Raw genomic sequence first — 17,770 nt, 5'->3', positions numbered from 1 at the left:
CCTGAGTTCAATCCCCAGTACCGCAAAAAAAAAAAAAAAAAAAAAAAAAAAAAAAAAGAAAAGCTAAAATGGGATCTTCAGTGTGAGAACTGTTGATTATGTGGGGCTGTGGTAGATGTACTAGAAAGTTGTTCCTTACAGCATTCACCATCACCCTTCTCCAAGGTCTTCTCTGAAGTCCGGAAGAGGAACTGGAAAGGACAAATTCCAGGATTCCCTAGTTAGAGTTCTCCAAAAAGAGGTGTTGGGGAAGGATTTGGAAATCTGGATAGAGAGGGAGCAAGGTAATGTGTAGACAGTGCGATGTGTGAAGTCATTTCCAGATAACCGCTGGAGAGTCAGCCCCTGGCACAGGTGCTTGAGATGGAGACAGTCAGTGGGAGATTCCCAGGTGCTTCCTAAGTGCCTGTGAAACTTCCCAGCAAGCTCTTGAGAATCACTGGCCTGGTTGCTGGTGAGGATGCCCCACCTCTTGGCAGCCTTAGCAGTCTCTGGAAATTCACCCCTGGCATGAGACATTTCCAAGTTGGGCCTCTTCGGGTACTTTTTCTTCCCTTCCCTCCAGCACTATGCCAGTTATCCCCACCTGCACTAGATTCATATATTCTGTGTAATGAATGTCTGGGGTGACCTAGGAATCCAGGACACAGAGCTTGGATTTATTTTGGCCCCTTGTCCCTGCTGCTGAGTGGCTCTGATTACCCCCGGCAGTTCTTGGTGTATTCTTCTGTTCGATAAAAACATAATATTTGCCCTCCCTATTTTATAAGTGTGTCTTAAGAATGATATGGTCTAATCTCTAAACGGAAATGTTTCCTCAGAAGACACAATGATTTGTGAAGGTGAATTCTGCTTTCAACAGTGAGAGTGGCAATGCCTAGCATGCTAGGGTTTCTCCTATCCACATAACACATTTTTGTAGAGGAGACATTTCTCCAACAAACAAGTCAACATTCTTCATAACATGACACCTACTGAGTATATGGTATATAAATTCCCACTAGGTAACAGAGAACTCTGACACAACACCATGTCTTCCATTCTCCAAAGACATGCTCAAGCCTAGGCCAGTGTTCTCAGAGAGATTTCAGGTAGACCATTATAAATCCATGTGTGTACCATCGCTTACAGCTTTATGAGACCCCAGCCCCTTCTTTGAAAGCATCTGTTTCAATAAAATAATTTCATCAGTTACTTTGATTCATCTTATTTTCTACTGTAAAAACACCAAAATTAGAAAACTACAACATTATAATAATCATTTACTTGGAAATTATGCTTTATGGCTGGCTATCTGTTCTCTGGAAATGAACCACAGACGTGACTCCCACGCTTGCTAATTTGAGTTTCTGAAAACAACAGTGTTGTCATCTGACCCCTGCATTTATTGTGCTCCCCCTTAAGGGAAGATGGGGCTCCTTTTTCACATACAATTGAGTGGCCTCACAGAGGTCTCTAAGTTTCAGACTCTTTCCCTGAGTTTCTATGACGTTTTGTTTTGTTTTTTTCTGAACAAGTATTATGTTAATCTGCGTTCTGTTGCCATCAAGTATTGGAGAAAACCAAGTTACAAAGAGAAAAGGTTTATTTTAGCTCACAGTTGGCTGACTTACTGCATTTTGGGCCTGTGATGAGAGAGCATGTCATGGTGGGAGAATGGGGTAGAGGAAGCTGGCAACTCATGACCCGAAGGGAAAGAGAGGAAGAGGAGAGGCGAGGGTTCCAATATCCCTTAAGGGCACGCTCCCAATGATCTGAAGACCTTCCAGTAGACCTTACCTTTTAAAGATTCCACCAAGTCCCATGGCATGGACTGGGGACTAAGCCTTTAACACATCAGTCTTTGGAAGGCCCCGATTCCAACCGTAGAAAAAAATAAATTGAGCTCAGAGGAAATAGCAGATCCTATGTCATACATTGCAGATACAGCTGTGAGTAAACAGAGTCTTCTCCATTTCTCTTATGAGCTTATAGTTTTTCTAGGAAGACTGTTCCTGGACAAGAAAGACTGATCTGATGTTAATGTATAAGGTGGGATCAGAGGAGTCTCCCTTGGAGCTGTGGTATCTAAGCTGATACCTAAACAATGATGGGAAAGAAGTTAGACTTAGTAGGAGCTTTCACCTATGAAGAGTTTAAGACATACAAACCCGAACCCTATCATATGAAGCAGAGTGTGAACAATTGCTTTAAGAAGGTAGAAACAAAATATTATAAGTAATCTCAAGAAGGAGAAAAACCAATATAGCTCAGATTAGGAAAAGTTTCATGTAGGAAGCAGAAAGTACTACACTTGACTGTGCCTATGATGTATGGAGTGTCTGTAAGACACAAATGGAAAAACTGAGCCTCCTGCATGCTGATCATTATTCTAGGCCTGGTCTTCTTTTGCATTTGAATCTACAGTCCCTAGGACATGAATCTTGGGCCTATCATATTCGACATTGGAAGTTACATAAAAGGACAAGGGAAAATGTTATGTGTATTGAAAAATAGCAATTTGCACATGAACTACTGCCCACCAGTTTTTGTAGTTGTTGGTGCGGAAGGAAAAGAGATTGGGAACTATGTGAATCAAAAATTATTTTCAAATAGAAGTTCCAGTTAGGATTTTATAGATCTAGTTTCAGACATCAAGAAGGATTTAACTTGGGGGACTGATGCAATTAGCCTTTGCACTGTGAAAGACCCTCTCTACCTAAGTGTTTGCAGGGTATTTCCATGAAGGTATGAATGAATGGCACCCAAATAGTTGGCTGATTTATATAATCAGTGATCTGAAATAATTCCTTTAAATACAAAAAGTAACATGGCATTAAGTAGTTTCACACTGTGGGTGCCAAAAATTAATGGCTTTCCCAATACTCCAGACTCAGCAACTTTTTTGATGCTCTCTTCACTGGTCTCTTGATCACCAAAGGCCCAAAGAACACTGCTTCCTGGTACAGACCTGCTTTTTCCAACAACCAAGTCCTTAGCACTGGCCAGGCAACCAGTGTGTTAAATATATAGAGATATTCCTCAGTTCAACTGAGATGTCTGCTATTGACTCCCTTTAAGTAACATTTTTGCATTTCTTTCCATTGATGTTGGGCTCTGATGTCATCTGAGAGCATCTATTCACACTTCAAGTAGCTCAGGAGTCATTTTTTCATATTATGAGCTTTACTCAAAATACTTTCAAAACTATGATCTTCTTTCCAATCCTTTAAGGCTCAGATTTCTTATCTTACTAATAAAATGACAGATGATACTTGTCCTGTTCCTGATGATCATTCACCTGAGCACACTTTTCATTGTGAAATCTCCATTTCGTGCCAGATACACTCTTACAAGGGGTCTTGGGGTCTCTGCAACTTCAGTTCCCAGGTAAATTCCTATATAGGCGATGGAGTAAAATTACCCTTAAACCACCTACAAGAAACCAGTGAATAAACCCAGGAGGATATAATGCTATTTTGAGAGTTAATTTGTTACTCCTTCTCCATAATATTATTTGTTTAGAGGAATTCCCACATAGCAGTATCTGCAGGACTAGGCTCAAGACCTTCCTAAGGACATTCAGTGACAGAGACCTGCCGTGCCCTGCAGAACGAAGCACAGTAGCAGCTACTTCTCACACTTGATTTTGAGCAAAAGTGATTTACACAAAACTGCCACTTAATGAAGGGAATCACAATTGAACTCTAACTGAACCAAGGTATATGTAAATGTAGAAAAGTCTTACTGATGCCCAGAATCCAAACAGTCCATACCTGGAATCCTACATTACCCTCTTCCACTTTCCAGTGGAATAGTAATGTCGCAGTGCAGAGGGCCCATCCCTCCTCTCTGAGGGCCAGAGCCATCACTTTCTAAGCGTCCCCACAGCCTTTTCTCCTATCCACCCATGCACTGTAGCTGGGATTGACAGCGTTGGGACAGCTCTTATTCAGTGTCCCATCCTGTAGGAGGAAATTTCCTGCTTAAGGAAACATTTAAAGTCTGTGATGCCCTCAATCTAAACTGCTTCTTACTTGCCCTCAGGAGACAGATTCACAATTAAGAACCACAGCTCTAATCATAACCAGGATAAAACAAAGTAAACAGGTTACACTGCGTGGCCTCTTTCTACCCTTACCAATCTCAGCTTAGATAATGACAGTCCTTGGCCCAAGTTGCCAGTTTAGGGATAAGGCATTTGCAAATGATATTCCAACTCAGTATTCTGTCTGTCTTTTTTTTTTTTTGGGTTTTTTTTTTTTTTCTTTTTTGGTACCACGGATTCAACTCAGGGGCATTGAGCTACTGAGCCACACATCCCAGCCCTATTTTGTATTTTATTTAGAGACACGGTCTCACTGAGTTACTTAGTGTCTCGCTGTTATTAAGGCTGGCTTTGAACTCATGGTCCTCCTGCCTCAGCTTCCCAAGTCACTGAGATTACTGGACAGCGCCGTGGCACTTGGACGGTCTGCTTTTGAAACCCAAGACTTTGTGGATGGAAATATGAATTCAAGTCTTTAGAAGAACTGGGTACACGAAATTAATGTTTTGAACAAAAATTACATGTGGATTCTCTCCACTCATACCAGGCAAATTTAAATTCCTTTGGGCTATATTGGAGAGTTCATCTATTTTGAAATTACGGATTTCAACAAGTGAATTAGCAAACAATGATTTTTTTTTAACTAACATTAATGAATTTCCCAATTTCCCTCTTTCGCCAGTGCTGGAAGTAATGATCTTCTTAGTAATTTTAAATACTATAATCTCTTTATGTGAAGTAAAAAAAAAAAAAAAAAAAAATCACTAAATTATACTGTGGATTTATATGTCTCCCCAGTAGACTGCTACTAAATTCTTGTTAATATGGGTTAAAATCATTAGGTTTGACAGGTATGGTTTTCCCATCAAGGACTTAAAAAGCACTGTGTTCCTCCTGAAGTGCCAAGGAGCCCCGAGCTCTCCCTGGCCAAGTGCCCCTCCCCACAACCTCTGAGAGCAATAAAAGCTGAGCTCCCACCTCTGTGACTGGTGAGTTCTCTGGAAGCAGAAGGCAGGGGTGTGTAGTGGTGTTCCTCAGGAAAGGCAGAGGCAGCAAGGTCCCCACTGGAAGCCTGCATGATAAAGGCAAATGTCAATACAAAGCAACATCCAATGCCAAATACCCTTGTTTACCAAATGTGTGCCCTTGGGATCTGAATTTATCCAAAGAGACTCTTCTTAGGAAGCAAGAGGGGTCTTTGTTGAGATAAAATTCTGGTAAGTATAGGGTAGGGTACAAAGCTTTGCGGGTCTCAGCAATGACTCCATGATAGGGGTTGGTTTCTTTGTTGTGATTAACTGAAAGGAGGAAGAGGAGGAGGAAGAGGAGGAGGAAGAAGGCAGGAGAGGCTGAAGGCAGGAAATAGTATAGAATTAGATTTCTATCACAGGTCTTCTCCCAGTAATTCCCACAAAGCAAACACAGGCTATGAGCAGATTTCTATGGAAACCAGTGCAGAAGCTAAGTTTGCCCCCAGGGCAGATGAGAAAAAGCAGGGCTGGTATACATGGCCCCATGGCATGAAGGTAGAAGAAGTTGAAGATATAAAACTCAGCAGCATGAAATCACCATAGGGAAGGACATAAATTGTTACAGGCTGTGCAACTTGGCTTCTGGCTAAGTTTAACAACAGCACCAAGAAATCAATCTGAAACTTGGACTTGGGATATAGGTTCAGCATAACCTATCCAAAATGCTTAGGACTAGAATAGTTTGGATTTCTGATTTTTTAAATTATTTTTGAATATCTATATACACATAATGAGATATGTTGGAGATGAGAACCAAGTCTGAATACAAAATTAATTTATGTTTCCTATACACCTTATGCACATATTGAAGGTAATTTTATACAACATTTTAAATATGCCTCCTTTTTAAATAATTTTTTTAGTTGTCAACAGACCTTTATTTATTTATATGTAGTGCTGAGAATTGAACCCAGTGCCTCACACATACCAGGCAAGCACTCTACCACTGAGCCCAAACCCAGCCCTTAAATGTGCCTACATTTTGACTGCAATGTATCACCGGAGGTCAGGTGTGGAAGTTTCCACTTGTGATGTCATCTAAGTACTAAAAACATTTTGGATTTGAAAGTGCGTTTGATTTTAGATTTGGGTGATAGGTTTGTTCAACTTATGTAATAGCTATCAACAAAACATTGTCATTTCTAAAGCCCAAAAGAAATGACCTGAAGTATATCTAGGATGTTGCTTTTGTATTGTACATAAGTAACTCTTTAACCAGAGAACTGATATTGTATGGCCCATGCTGTTAACTCCCTTCTGAACTCCACATCCATGTGGGCTACATATGAAGACAGCCAGCTGTGGGGTTGGCTGTCACACACTACAGATGACCGGTATGTCACATTCAGAGTATGGCTGCCTGTAACAACCAATGACCATTGCAACTCTTAACTGAGATTTCTAAATCAAATGCAACTTTTTTCTTAATATCCAAAAAGGAACATCTGCTAGGATCAAAATCCTAAGCTTACAACCTTTCCAAGCTCCATGAAAAAGTAAATTTCATTAATGCTATATTTTTCTTTCTAGAATAGGAAATGCATTCTATGGGATATATTTGCCCTGCTAGTAGCAGGCCTTTTCTCCAAACAGATTACCTACATTATGGGAATCAAAACTAAGTAGGAGATTAAACCTACTTGCTACAAAAACCCCTTTAAACTTCATTTCTGACATTTGAGATATTTGATTAAGAAGCTTTCAGTAGAGACTTATAGAAAGAGTTCTGAATGGAGCAAAACCAGAAGCTATGTCCCTGGGTGGAAACAGATTTTAGGCAGTATTTCTTCACACCAGCTCAAAGGCAAATATAAGGTGAATATATGGTGTTTAAAGCTTGATCCAAGGGTGTTGGGTCCAGAAAGGTAGAAAAGTTCAGTTACCAATAAAAATGTTTTAAAAAGTGCATAAGACTTGTTACATACTACATCATTAGAGATGTAGGGTGTTGCAAGAATGTGAAAGGGTCAGAAATTGAATTAAAATTAAAGTTAAAATACGTAGTCACCACTTGTCTGACATTCCAGATCTTCCGAAATCTCAACATGATTAATGAAACACAAGGACAGTGCTCTAAATACACAATTGTTTAATGCTTGGGGCAGGACCTATGGGGTCCTGGAATGGGGACCATCCTTACCTAGATATAACATACTTCCTCTATAAGGACACTCTAACTTTTTTTACATGTTATTCTTCATCACTGAAAGGAAAAAAAAAAATAACCTAAAATCTAAAATGAGTTTTAATTTGCTATACTGTGACATTTTTTAACACTTTTAATCTCTACGTGGGCTGTTGACATTTTGATTACAACTTTTCCTAAAATCAGTGGAGGAAACACTACCTTTAAGTAAATACCCTGGACTGTGCGAATCATTAGAATTCTGTGATCAAGAGGAAAAAAAGCTATTTCATTTTATTTCCAATTGTCGACAGGACAGAAACGGTGTGACTTCAGTTGTGTGGCCACCATTCTATGCCCAGCACTTAATTATTCTTCTGCTTAGTGTCCATTTTTACGCTCAAGTCATGGAAAAGAATTCAGGAAAAGAATTAATTCTGCAAGTGATGCCTTTTGGTGGAACTTTCATGGCTCAATGTTTGGAAAAACAGCTACAAATCAATTCCAACCACCAACTCTTTGCCCTGGCTTTTATCAAAATGAAGCCCATTCACTCATTTCAATAGTGATGTTCACATTGGTTTTCTGAATCTTATGCTTAGAAGCACGATTCTGAAAGGCAAAATTATCATATGAAAGAAGTGGACAGGAACATGTCTTAAATTTGCACACTATCTGCCAAAGAATAAAGAGTTGACTTTGAAACTGAAGCACTTTACCCAAAGTATATCGAGTATGAGATAATGGAAACCTAAGTAGAAAAATTGACATGATGTTTTCTTGTACCTGGACTAAGAAAAGATGCCTAAAATGAGAATAAGAAAATTTGGGCAACTCTGAATCTTCAGGACCATAAAGGTTCTCCAATCTTTGGATCCTTGCCAATTTTCCTAACTGCCTATTGGCAGGGATTTGTATTTTTACATTTTACTTTTATCTCCTGTTAGAAGATATTTGCACATCTACAATAAAATACTAGTATCCAGGATACATAAAGAATGTCCCTAAGCCAATAAAAATAGAAAAAAAAAATGGACAAAGGAAATGTCAGGGATTTCAAAGAAGAGAAAACCTGAACATTTAATAAACATGAGAATCTGTTCAAATTTGCCAGTACTAAAGGCAATGAGAATTAAAACAGGATACAGTTTTTCTACCCATCATATAAGCCAAGTTTTAAGTCTCATAATAAGTACTAGTGAGAAGGAAAGAAAATGAAATGGTCTCGTCTCATCCCCTGCCAGTAGGAGTGTGTCCTGTTCACTACTTTGGAGGGCGGTTTAGCTGCATCTAATAAAACTGAAAATTGGTGCAGTGATTCCACTTAAAATACATACACTATGGAAAATTTCACACAGGTCTGCAAGTTTACAGTGTTTACTACAGCGTGGTTCATAACAGAAGAAAAGTGGAAATAACTTAAATGTCAATAAGGAAAATAGGTAAAATGTATATTCATATGGCAGAATAATATTTAGCATTTAAGAGCAATAAACCTGATATATCCATATTAGTGCAGAATAAGGGGGGAGCGCTAGGGAAGAATAGAGTTACTTTATATTAGGGAGTGAAGGGAAGGGAAGGGGTATGGAGGTAGGAAGGGTAGTAGAGTGAAGCAGACATTATTACCTCATGTACATGTATGTGATCCTACAACATGTATAATCAGAAAAATGAGAACTTACACTCCATTTATGTATGATCTATCAAAATATATAAATGCATTCTACCATCATGTACAATTAGAATAAATTTTTTAAAATGATTAAAAAAGAAAGTAGACATATATCTCAATTTGAATAGGCCTAAAATTTATACAGTGAAAATGCAAGTCGCCAAATGATAAATGCAGTATGTTATTTATGTAAATAGGCATTTCTTTGATTTTGTACACGTAGAGAAACATCCAAAACTTATAAAAGCTATACACTAAATTCATGTAAATGGCTGGGCAGGGTAAGAGGACTGGGGCTAATGGAATGTGAGGGAGTTTCATTTCTATATCTGATGGTTTCTGTTTTTTTTTTTTTCATTTAAAGAATATTCTTGACACAAATATGTCAAAATGCTAGAAACTACAAATTTGGTTTGATAGCTATGTGTGTTCATTTTTTTTTAACTCCATAAGGTTTCTCATTTAATTTACCAGCATGAGGAAAAGTGTCTGTTTGTATTGAGATGACACTACTCCTTCCCCAGGTACCATTTCCTAGATGACCTTTGTCTATATCTTCTTCCACAGCAAGTTTTTCTCATCTTTCTGAGTTTCATTCAAAACATGCCCATTGCTTTAGTTTATAATTATGTGCTCATAATTTTTTATCTCTTCTGTGTTTTCAAAGTTTCTTGAAATATGCAATTCAAAAACACAAGTGCTCCATTTCTCCTCTGATGCAGGCAGTCTTAATCCTAACCCTAACCCTAACCCTATAGGAATATGAACCCATAACAAGAGCCTATTTCCTCCAACCACTCTGTGGTAGTTGTATAACAGTTGCATAACACGGACTAAGGCCGTCTCTGGTTGGGATTTTTGAGATGAAATATCCCATTTCTATTTCTTCTCAAGCTGCTGAGCGTGACATGTAGAACGGAACAGAGCTGAGGATGGTGAATGTGTGTCCCCTCAACGCCAAGGCCTGAAGTCGTCCTTCAGTCTCGTAAGCCTCTCTGCTGAAGATCTGCCAAGGAATACTAAAGGCGTCTTCATTCTTCTCTTCACAGCTGAAGATACACACTGAAATCAAGAGTTACTAATACTTTTTTTAAACTCCCATCAATAATGGTAATAGTCACTAATATACTGTACTCTGCAATTTCCATAATGCAGGAAGGATGGGAGAACTTTTGGCAACCTCACTGGGAAGGATTCTGTGACAGAAGAGTGCGCTGGAATAAAGAGTTTGCAAAGTGAGCCTGTCACTCAGCGATTACAGAAAACGGATGTCTTCAGAGAAATGCATGCGATCCAAAGCCCTTCCAGGGGGCACGCGATGAAAACTGCAGTCCAGAGGCTGTTCTGTGGACATCATGGATGTGCTGAAGGAACATGATACAGACCATGGGAGGAGAGATTTGGCAGACTTCAAAACAAGAAGGGGGCAGCTACAAAGTTGTTTAATAGCCATAAATCTCCCACTATTTTTCACAAAATACCATCTAAGACCACAGCTCCACAACTCATTCCCCATCACTCAGCTCAAGTGGAGTGCTTTGGCACGCTCACTCACCCTTAAATCATACGCCGCATAAAGTGATCCCGGGTCTGGGAAATTTGTCAGCCTCTTTCAAGTAAAAGCAATCTTCACTTTTCATCACAATTCATTCCCTGAAACCATGGTATAAAGCTGACTCTTCTAAAAACATTTATTTTTCTCTCATAAGGAAAAGCATCACTCATTAGTTATCAAGTATTTAGTAACCACCTACTATATGCCAGACCTCATACTGAAAAATAGCATAAAAAATAAAGCAAGGACCTTGATTGCATTCTTGATGCATCACACACACAAAAAAATCACATTATGATCAATAATTGTTATGAAGAGTTGCCAACTCATAGCAGGAGTCTCATCCTCTGAATTAACACAGAGTGTTGCCCAGGCACTCGGTCATGACACCTGAACACCTGTAACGGTCACCATACCCTTACTTGTTTCTCATCCATACTAATGGAGAGTTTTCTAAATTAACTATGTGAACTGTCTGAAATTAACTACACTATTAATCCTCACACCCCACTTACTCCCAGAAATAGAGAGAGGAAGTCAATGCATGATGATTGAAGGAATAAAACATTTTAAAGTCAAAGATAAAACTATATGCTCATTATTGTAATTCAACCTAAAGGAATGAGCCAACTCTTCAGAATAGGAGGATAAAGACTTGCCATGGCCTGAAGGATTGGGTTAGGGAAGCTAAGAGCCAGCCTGAGGGCTGAGGCTTCCTGCCCAGCTAACAGATGAAAGCTCCAGGCCTTTAAGCGTGAAGCAAGATGGAAAGTGCCAATGGCCGATGGATAGATTGAGCTGGGAATGACAGACAGACTTGGAAGCAGGAACAGACATCTTGTCCAGAGACCAAAGCCAAGAAATTGGGAGGGGGGTGAGAAGGCAAAGTAGAAATGAGGGTGAATTCATAACCAAGAGGCCCAGCAGGGCAGAACCAAGAGCCCAGCACAAACTGAGCATTTAACCCATCTTCTTACAGAGAATTGAAAACCTGGGACTTCATGGGTTAAGCTGATTGAGGGAAGTGAAGAGTAATAAAAGTCAGAAGTCAGCAGGTTGTGCCAAAGGCCTGTCTGGCATAAGAAAGCCTTTTGAAGCAATAGCCTAGAGCTTTCCATTTGTTTTTATCTGATCTACAGGGGGCCCAATTCTGCCAGTGCCCAAAATGGCAACCAGTTCAGAGTTAGTAGTTCACAAATATTTATGTAAGGCAAGGAGAGAGGAAGGAAGAGGGGGAGGAAGAAAAAGAACCAGGAAAGGAAAAAGGAAGTAAAGGCTATGGCTTGGCCATTTAGTAGGTTATTACTCAATCAAATCACATGCTGTGAGAACTGTAAAAGACCTTCATCCAGAGCAGGAGCTTCCAAAACATACTTAGCAGGTACTTATATAACATGGAAAAAATTAAAAGAATCTACATATGGGATATTACAATAATTATCAATTTTTCTTAGGTAACCAAATAAAACTATAAATATGAAAGTGAGAAAAAATATGCAAAAGTGTTAATTACATAATTTTAAGTGAACATAGTAAATATAAAAATCACATTTATTGGAATTTTTAACTATATAAAATTTGCAATCCATTGAAGTTAAAGATAAAAAGCTGTTTGATAGCAAAGTTAGATTAGGGATTTTTTCCTTTAACCTTATGTAGTATGTCACTGCTTCTGACAATTTAAAATATTAAAAATTTAAACTCTACTTATATAGCAGGGCTGATATGAAACAACACATATTCCCTCAAGTACTCTCTAAGTTCTCCCATCAGAAGCTGAGCAGAGATGAAAGAAGAGAAGAGAGGAACATAAGTCAAAGAGAAAAGAAAAGGAATCGGGAAAAAAGGGGACAAAGTGTGAGACTGGAGTTAGTATCTCTGGAATATGTACTAGGTGCTAATGGTTTTCCAGTGTCTACGAGATGTCTCGTTATTACCCTCATTTGGAAAATGAGAAAACTGAGACATAGAAAAGATAAGGGATGTGTCCAAAGCTTTACAGTTCTAAAACTCTGAGTGTGAGTAGAAACCAAGTCAACCTGACCCCGAAGCCCAAGTTGCTTCCCCAGCACCTCCCTGTCTCTGCAGCGGGCCCCCAGGGTCTCATGATCCCCTTCTCCTGGCATTACTCCACTCTGCCTCCAACACTGTCAGCTGGGCTCCTGTCTGGTCCCTTGTCAGAACTGCAGACTTCAAGATTTTAGGGGCCAAATTCTAATTTGACAGTGAAAGCCTGATAGCATCTCACAAAGTAACTTCTCAAAGTATTGAGAAAAGTTCGTCAATGAGAAGGAAGCTACCAGTTGCATGGGTAATTTTAAAAAGACAAAACATTCCATTCACAACATCTATTTATGTATCTATATCTATCTATCTATTACACACACACACACACACACACATACGGGACCTGACTCAGCAGTGCTCAACCACTGAACCACATCCCCACTCCGTTTTGTTCAATTTTTTATTTTGAGACAGGGTTTCATTAAGTTATTTAGGACCTTGCTAAGTTGCTGAGTTTGGTTTTGAACTTGCGATCCTCCAGCCTCAGCCTCCCTAGCTGCTGGGATTACAGGTGTGTACCACCATGCCCAGCTAGTAACAATCATCTTTATCCAAAGACATACAATGAAGCACGAGTCATGTTGTTGCTAATTAAGTCTCACTGAGGATTTAGTTTGTGGAGTATGTTCAAACACAAAACATAATCAGAATATAATATATTATAACCTCCAAGCAATCTGCATGTGTGCATCACATTTCTCAAGCATTAATTAACATGCAGTCATTTCACATACACTGCTTCGTTTAGCTCTCTCAACAACCTTATAATGTGAATACCATTACAATTACCATTTCACAGATAAGATGACTGAGATTTAGACAGAGGTTATGTAACTTACCCAACAGCACCCAGTTAGTATCTGAAAAATTTGGAATTTGAAATGACACAATCTGATTTCATAGCTTGAATCCCAACCAATGTATGATAAACTTGATGCTCAAATGTGCCTAGCAAAGAAAACCCTCCTGGATTTATTTAGTATACTTACAAAGGCAGTCAATATATTTGTAGAGAGAGATGATTCCACTCATGATAAGATTCAATGTGTTTTGTGGTCTGGTATATAAACAAAACCATGCACTTATTTATTAATTATTAATAAAATAATGAGCTATGTAATGCAGACATGAGTGCTTTTGATCTCTTTGGTTTGGGGGTTCATATAACCAGTGGTGTGCTAGATTGAACCTGTAATCGCTCATAACATCCAATGATTAACTTTTCAGGAATCGTGTCAGTTTTTAAACACAGATACTATTTAAAATTAAGCAGTATACGCTCACAGTTGAATAAGTTACGTTAAAAACAAAGGTAACATACACAAAAACTTATCAATTACTAGTTTTACAAAAATTCACCATTATTTATGCTTTAGAAGTTATTTGAGTCTCTTGTACCTATATGGTGGAAATACTATAAAATGATGTGCTCTCTTCCCTGATGTCACTGTGATAGCTTCACATCAGTCATGGTGGGAGTATTTTCAGCAGAAATTGGAAAATTCTACTATGATTACATCTTGATGTATTGGTTTATTGTTTTCCTAAACTTAAGAAAGTGACAGAAAAGCCTCACCAATGGTGTGAACAAGGAGGTGGCTGAATTTAGCTAACCCTTAATGAGAACTTACTTTAGATCTTGGACTATGTTAAGCAATTTCCAAGTACTAATTTATTCTATCTTCACAATGCCACAAAGGAGTTTGGTTTTATAGATGAGGAAACAGAGGGTTGGTAAATGTAAAAAATCTGACAGATCTCACTCACGGGTCACGGGTACATGGCAGAGTTGGGCCACAAATCCAGAAAAGTTTGCCTCTACTGGCCACTGAGATGTTCTATTTACTCTCTTCCCAATAAAGTTCAAGATTAAATAAAGCAAGAAACCATGGTCTTAGCCATTGCTCATTAAATATCAGCTATGATTTTTCTTTTTACTTCACTCTAATTTTGTATAGCATCTCATCTCTTCAACTAGACTTTAAATGCGTTAGGAGGTAGACTAAAATTGTATAGCTTTCCCACCCTTCAGAGAAGCCACAGTAGGGACATGCACACACTCTGTAATTAAGTGTTTATGACATGTATGAACTTCACTTATCACTTGTTGAGCACAAAAGCACTAAGATCCTTTTGAAAGCAAAAGTGGTGATATCTCTAACACTGTGGTAATCAGAATTCATGCGGATTCACTGTGTTATTGTGTCTTCAGTAAAGAGCTACATATGGTGGTTCTCATCTGGGTTTGTAGGACTGTCTTAGAAACAATATTATGTCATGGTAGTCCTAGAGGCTTGATTTATTTTGGCTAAAAAGAAGGAACTTGCCTCATGTGTCTCTCTTCCTCTCACAGCATTTTTTATTCTTAAGGGCTGCAGGTCAAGTTCTGTCCTTGGAACCAAAGTAGTTTTCCAAAATGAGGTGAAGCCAGCTCTGTCAAGCTGGGCCAGATCTGCTGTCATTGCCTTTCCCAAATACATCAGACCCTCTGCTTGTAAAAATAAATTGATACCAATGCAAGAAATTTATTAGGAGATGACAGCCTGGTTCATAATGGAAATATGGAGAAAACATCATCCTTCAAAACTGACAGTTTATCCATCATGCCTCAGATTCCTGAGATATAAGCAGATACTGTCACACACAATCCACTGAGGACATGTCTTCTTGGATTTCCTTATGACAGGAAATGCTGAAATAATCCAGAAGAAGGGAAGGACTTGCACTGCCCTTAATGTGCTCAGCCATAAATTTTTAGCATTAGCAGAAGAAACATGTGGCCAAGGCAATGAATGATGGGAAAGTCAGGAGGCCTGGAATTCTCAGAGGCCTCTTCTTTTCTCCTGGGGGTGATGAACTGGGACAGGGGTCAGAGAGGGTTACCACACTGCTGTGAGGGACATCAATACCCTGTTATGTGTAAGCAGAGCCAACAGGTGGCAGAACACTACTGTGTTCACACCACAGGTTTGGGGACCAGGTCATCTACCCCCACTAACTTTCCAACTGTGCCTCTTCAGCTTAGCTTGTTATTTGCACTGATAAACTTGGGACAACTGAGGAGGCCATTTTAATTAGTAATAAGTGCAAGAATATCTGTGGGGTCACAAGAGGTCTGATCTTAGCATACTTAATGAGGCGACCTGCTCAACCTTGTATGAAATAATTGTGTATTGTATTAAAAATCATTTTGGAAAATATAATCATGGCAGTAGACTGGAATGAAACAAACATGGTGTTAAAGGAGAGAAAAATATTCACTGCCAATTTTATGGGGCCTTAAAATATTTATGTTCCAAACTTGCATTCTTTGGAGGTTTGCTGAGTGTTGCAGGAGCTAGGAAACTTTTTTAATGAGATACATACATACCTTTCCAATTTACAGATCTTTCATAGTGAAAATAGAAAGTCATAAATGTGAAACGGAAACCTAAACAAGGTGAGGACAGCCCTAGTGGCCTTATATTCTTCATTCACTCATTATATGAGAAAAAAATAGAACCACGGAAAATTCCATTTAAATGTGAATAATATGTAAGGAATCTTCGATGTCAGTTTCTATCTATCTGATCAAGGTATAAAGACCATCAACAAAATATGATGACCCAAATAAACCTGGGTTTTGTTAATGTTTGTTATGTTACGTGGGACAGGATATTTGCGTTCTGGGGTTACTTAAACACGGAGTCAAATACTGGATATGGATTCACTCCTCAAAATGAATCCCAAAGAGCAGGGGGGAAATAAATTACATGCTGATCAAGTTCTTATTCGTAGGCACCAGTGTTTGAAAAAACACAAATGGGTCTAAGAATTCTTAGAATCCTCCTTCAAATGTTCTCAGTCTCTGAAAAAGGCAAATGAACTTCTAATTGTTCACATTTATTTTGGCCATTCTTCCTGATTCCCTGTCTCAAATAAGACCTGAAACTCTGTTGACTTTACATGTCCAAATTAAATATATCTGTGTTTTCCTTTTGCTTTCTATATAAGTGCATGCCAGCATGACTTAACATTCATCCAGAGTTTATTTCAATATTAGTGGAAAACAAGCCATTTTTTCAGCTTAATGAATAGCATCAGTGTCTGCCTTTTAACCAAAAATATGACCTTAAACTTGATGGATCTCACCAGAAGGCACATTTTCAAATTATTTTTCTATTGGAGGTTATGAATATCATTTCCCAAATTATTGTGACAGCTGTGCCCGCATCACAGACACAACAGCTTAGAAACGAAACTCAGACGGAGCGAAATGGGAGTTTCGTTTGCAAAAGGGGAATGGAAAAGAAAGTTCGGGAGGGGAAACATACCTCTTTTGAGCCTCATGCAATAAGAACAAAGTCAGGTAAAGCAGCTGAAATTCTCATACGTGTTTCCGAATCATGCTAAATTGGAGAGGTGAAGGCTGAGTGTCAACATCGACTCAAAAAAAAAAAAAAACCTCCAAGAGAACATGTGATATTGCTTCCTTATTAAGGATTATAGAGTGTAATTGATGTGCCTGGTGCCTGGCCAATTCCAACTTTTTGAGAATGCCGCTTAATGTGCGGACATTATTTTTGGACTACTGAACGCCAGAAAATAATGAGCTGGCATTCGGCTTTGGTGAATAAGACCCTGAATTTTCATCTAAAAGCAGTTTTGAGTTATTGCTGTAGATAAGGTGTAACTGTGCAAGGGAATTTTATCCATGTTTCTCCCATGAATCATAAATGAGGAAAAAAATTACAGTCTAAATTGCACTTAAAAGGAATAAAGTCTTTTCATGTCATACATGATTTATCAAAATGATCTCATTTTAAGGGTACTGTGGTGTATCTTGATTAATCACATTAGGAAGTGTGATGAATGGCCTCTTTAATGGTAACACAGGATTTATTGGCAACATCCTGACTTGAACCAGAAGAGTAAGAAGTAAAATATACAATAGATAGCTAATGCAGATAGGGTGTCAGTAATGCTCTGACTTGGCTTAAAATCTTACCCAGGAGCCTCAGTCTCAGGACACCAGGCAGTGGAAGGGAAGTAAGTTTCTCACGTGAACTTGGGTACCACTGGGAACCCAGCCTAACCCTTCCCTAACTTGTTGCAAGACACGAAAAATCACTCAGCTGGACCATAAAAGAAAGGTGTCTGTGAAATCTGGAGGAACCTCACAGATTCCCAGTAGGAAGAGGGGGCGCTGCCTTTCGAGATCAGCGCTCCTTGCCCTTTCGCCCTATTTCAATATCCTCTTTACATTTCGCTTTAATATCCTAAATGCCTTTTTTTCCCTAAGCCTGCTCCC

General features: G+C 38.8%; 1 protein-coding gene across 4 annotated transcripts in view; it reads right to left on the bottom strand.

The window, feature by feature from the left end:
* Lrmda (leucine rich melanocyte differentiation associated) overlaps positions 1-17,770 on the bottom strand; it is a 1,017,541-nt gene that overhangs the window by 206,086 nt on the left and 793,685 nt on the right. For all 4 annotated transcript variants that reach the window (XM_047553144.1, XM_047553145.1, XM_047553147.1 and 1 more), the window contains one exon: positions 5,006-5,099. In XM_047553144.1, coding sequence (XP_047409100.1) covers positions 5,006-5,099 — 94 coding nt within the window. The remainder of the gene's footprint in view (positions 1-5,005; positions 5,100-17,770) is intronic.

Source organism: Sciurus carolinensis, chromosome 5 (assembly GCF_902686445.1).
Source record: "Sciurus carolinensis chromosome 5, mSciCar1.2, whole genome shotgun sequence".
In the NCBI taxonomy this organism is placed as follows: Eukaryota; Metazoa; Chordata; class Mammalia; order Rodentia; family Sciuridae; genus Sciurus; species Sciurus carolinensis.
This window is presented reverse-complemented; position numbering and strand designations above follow the sequence as displayed.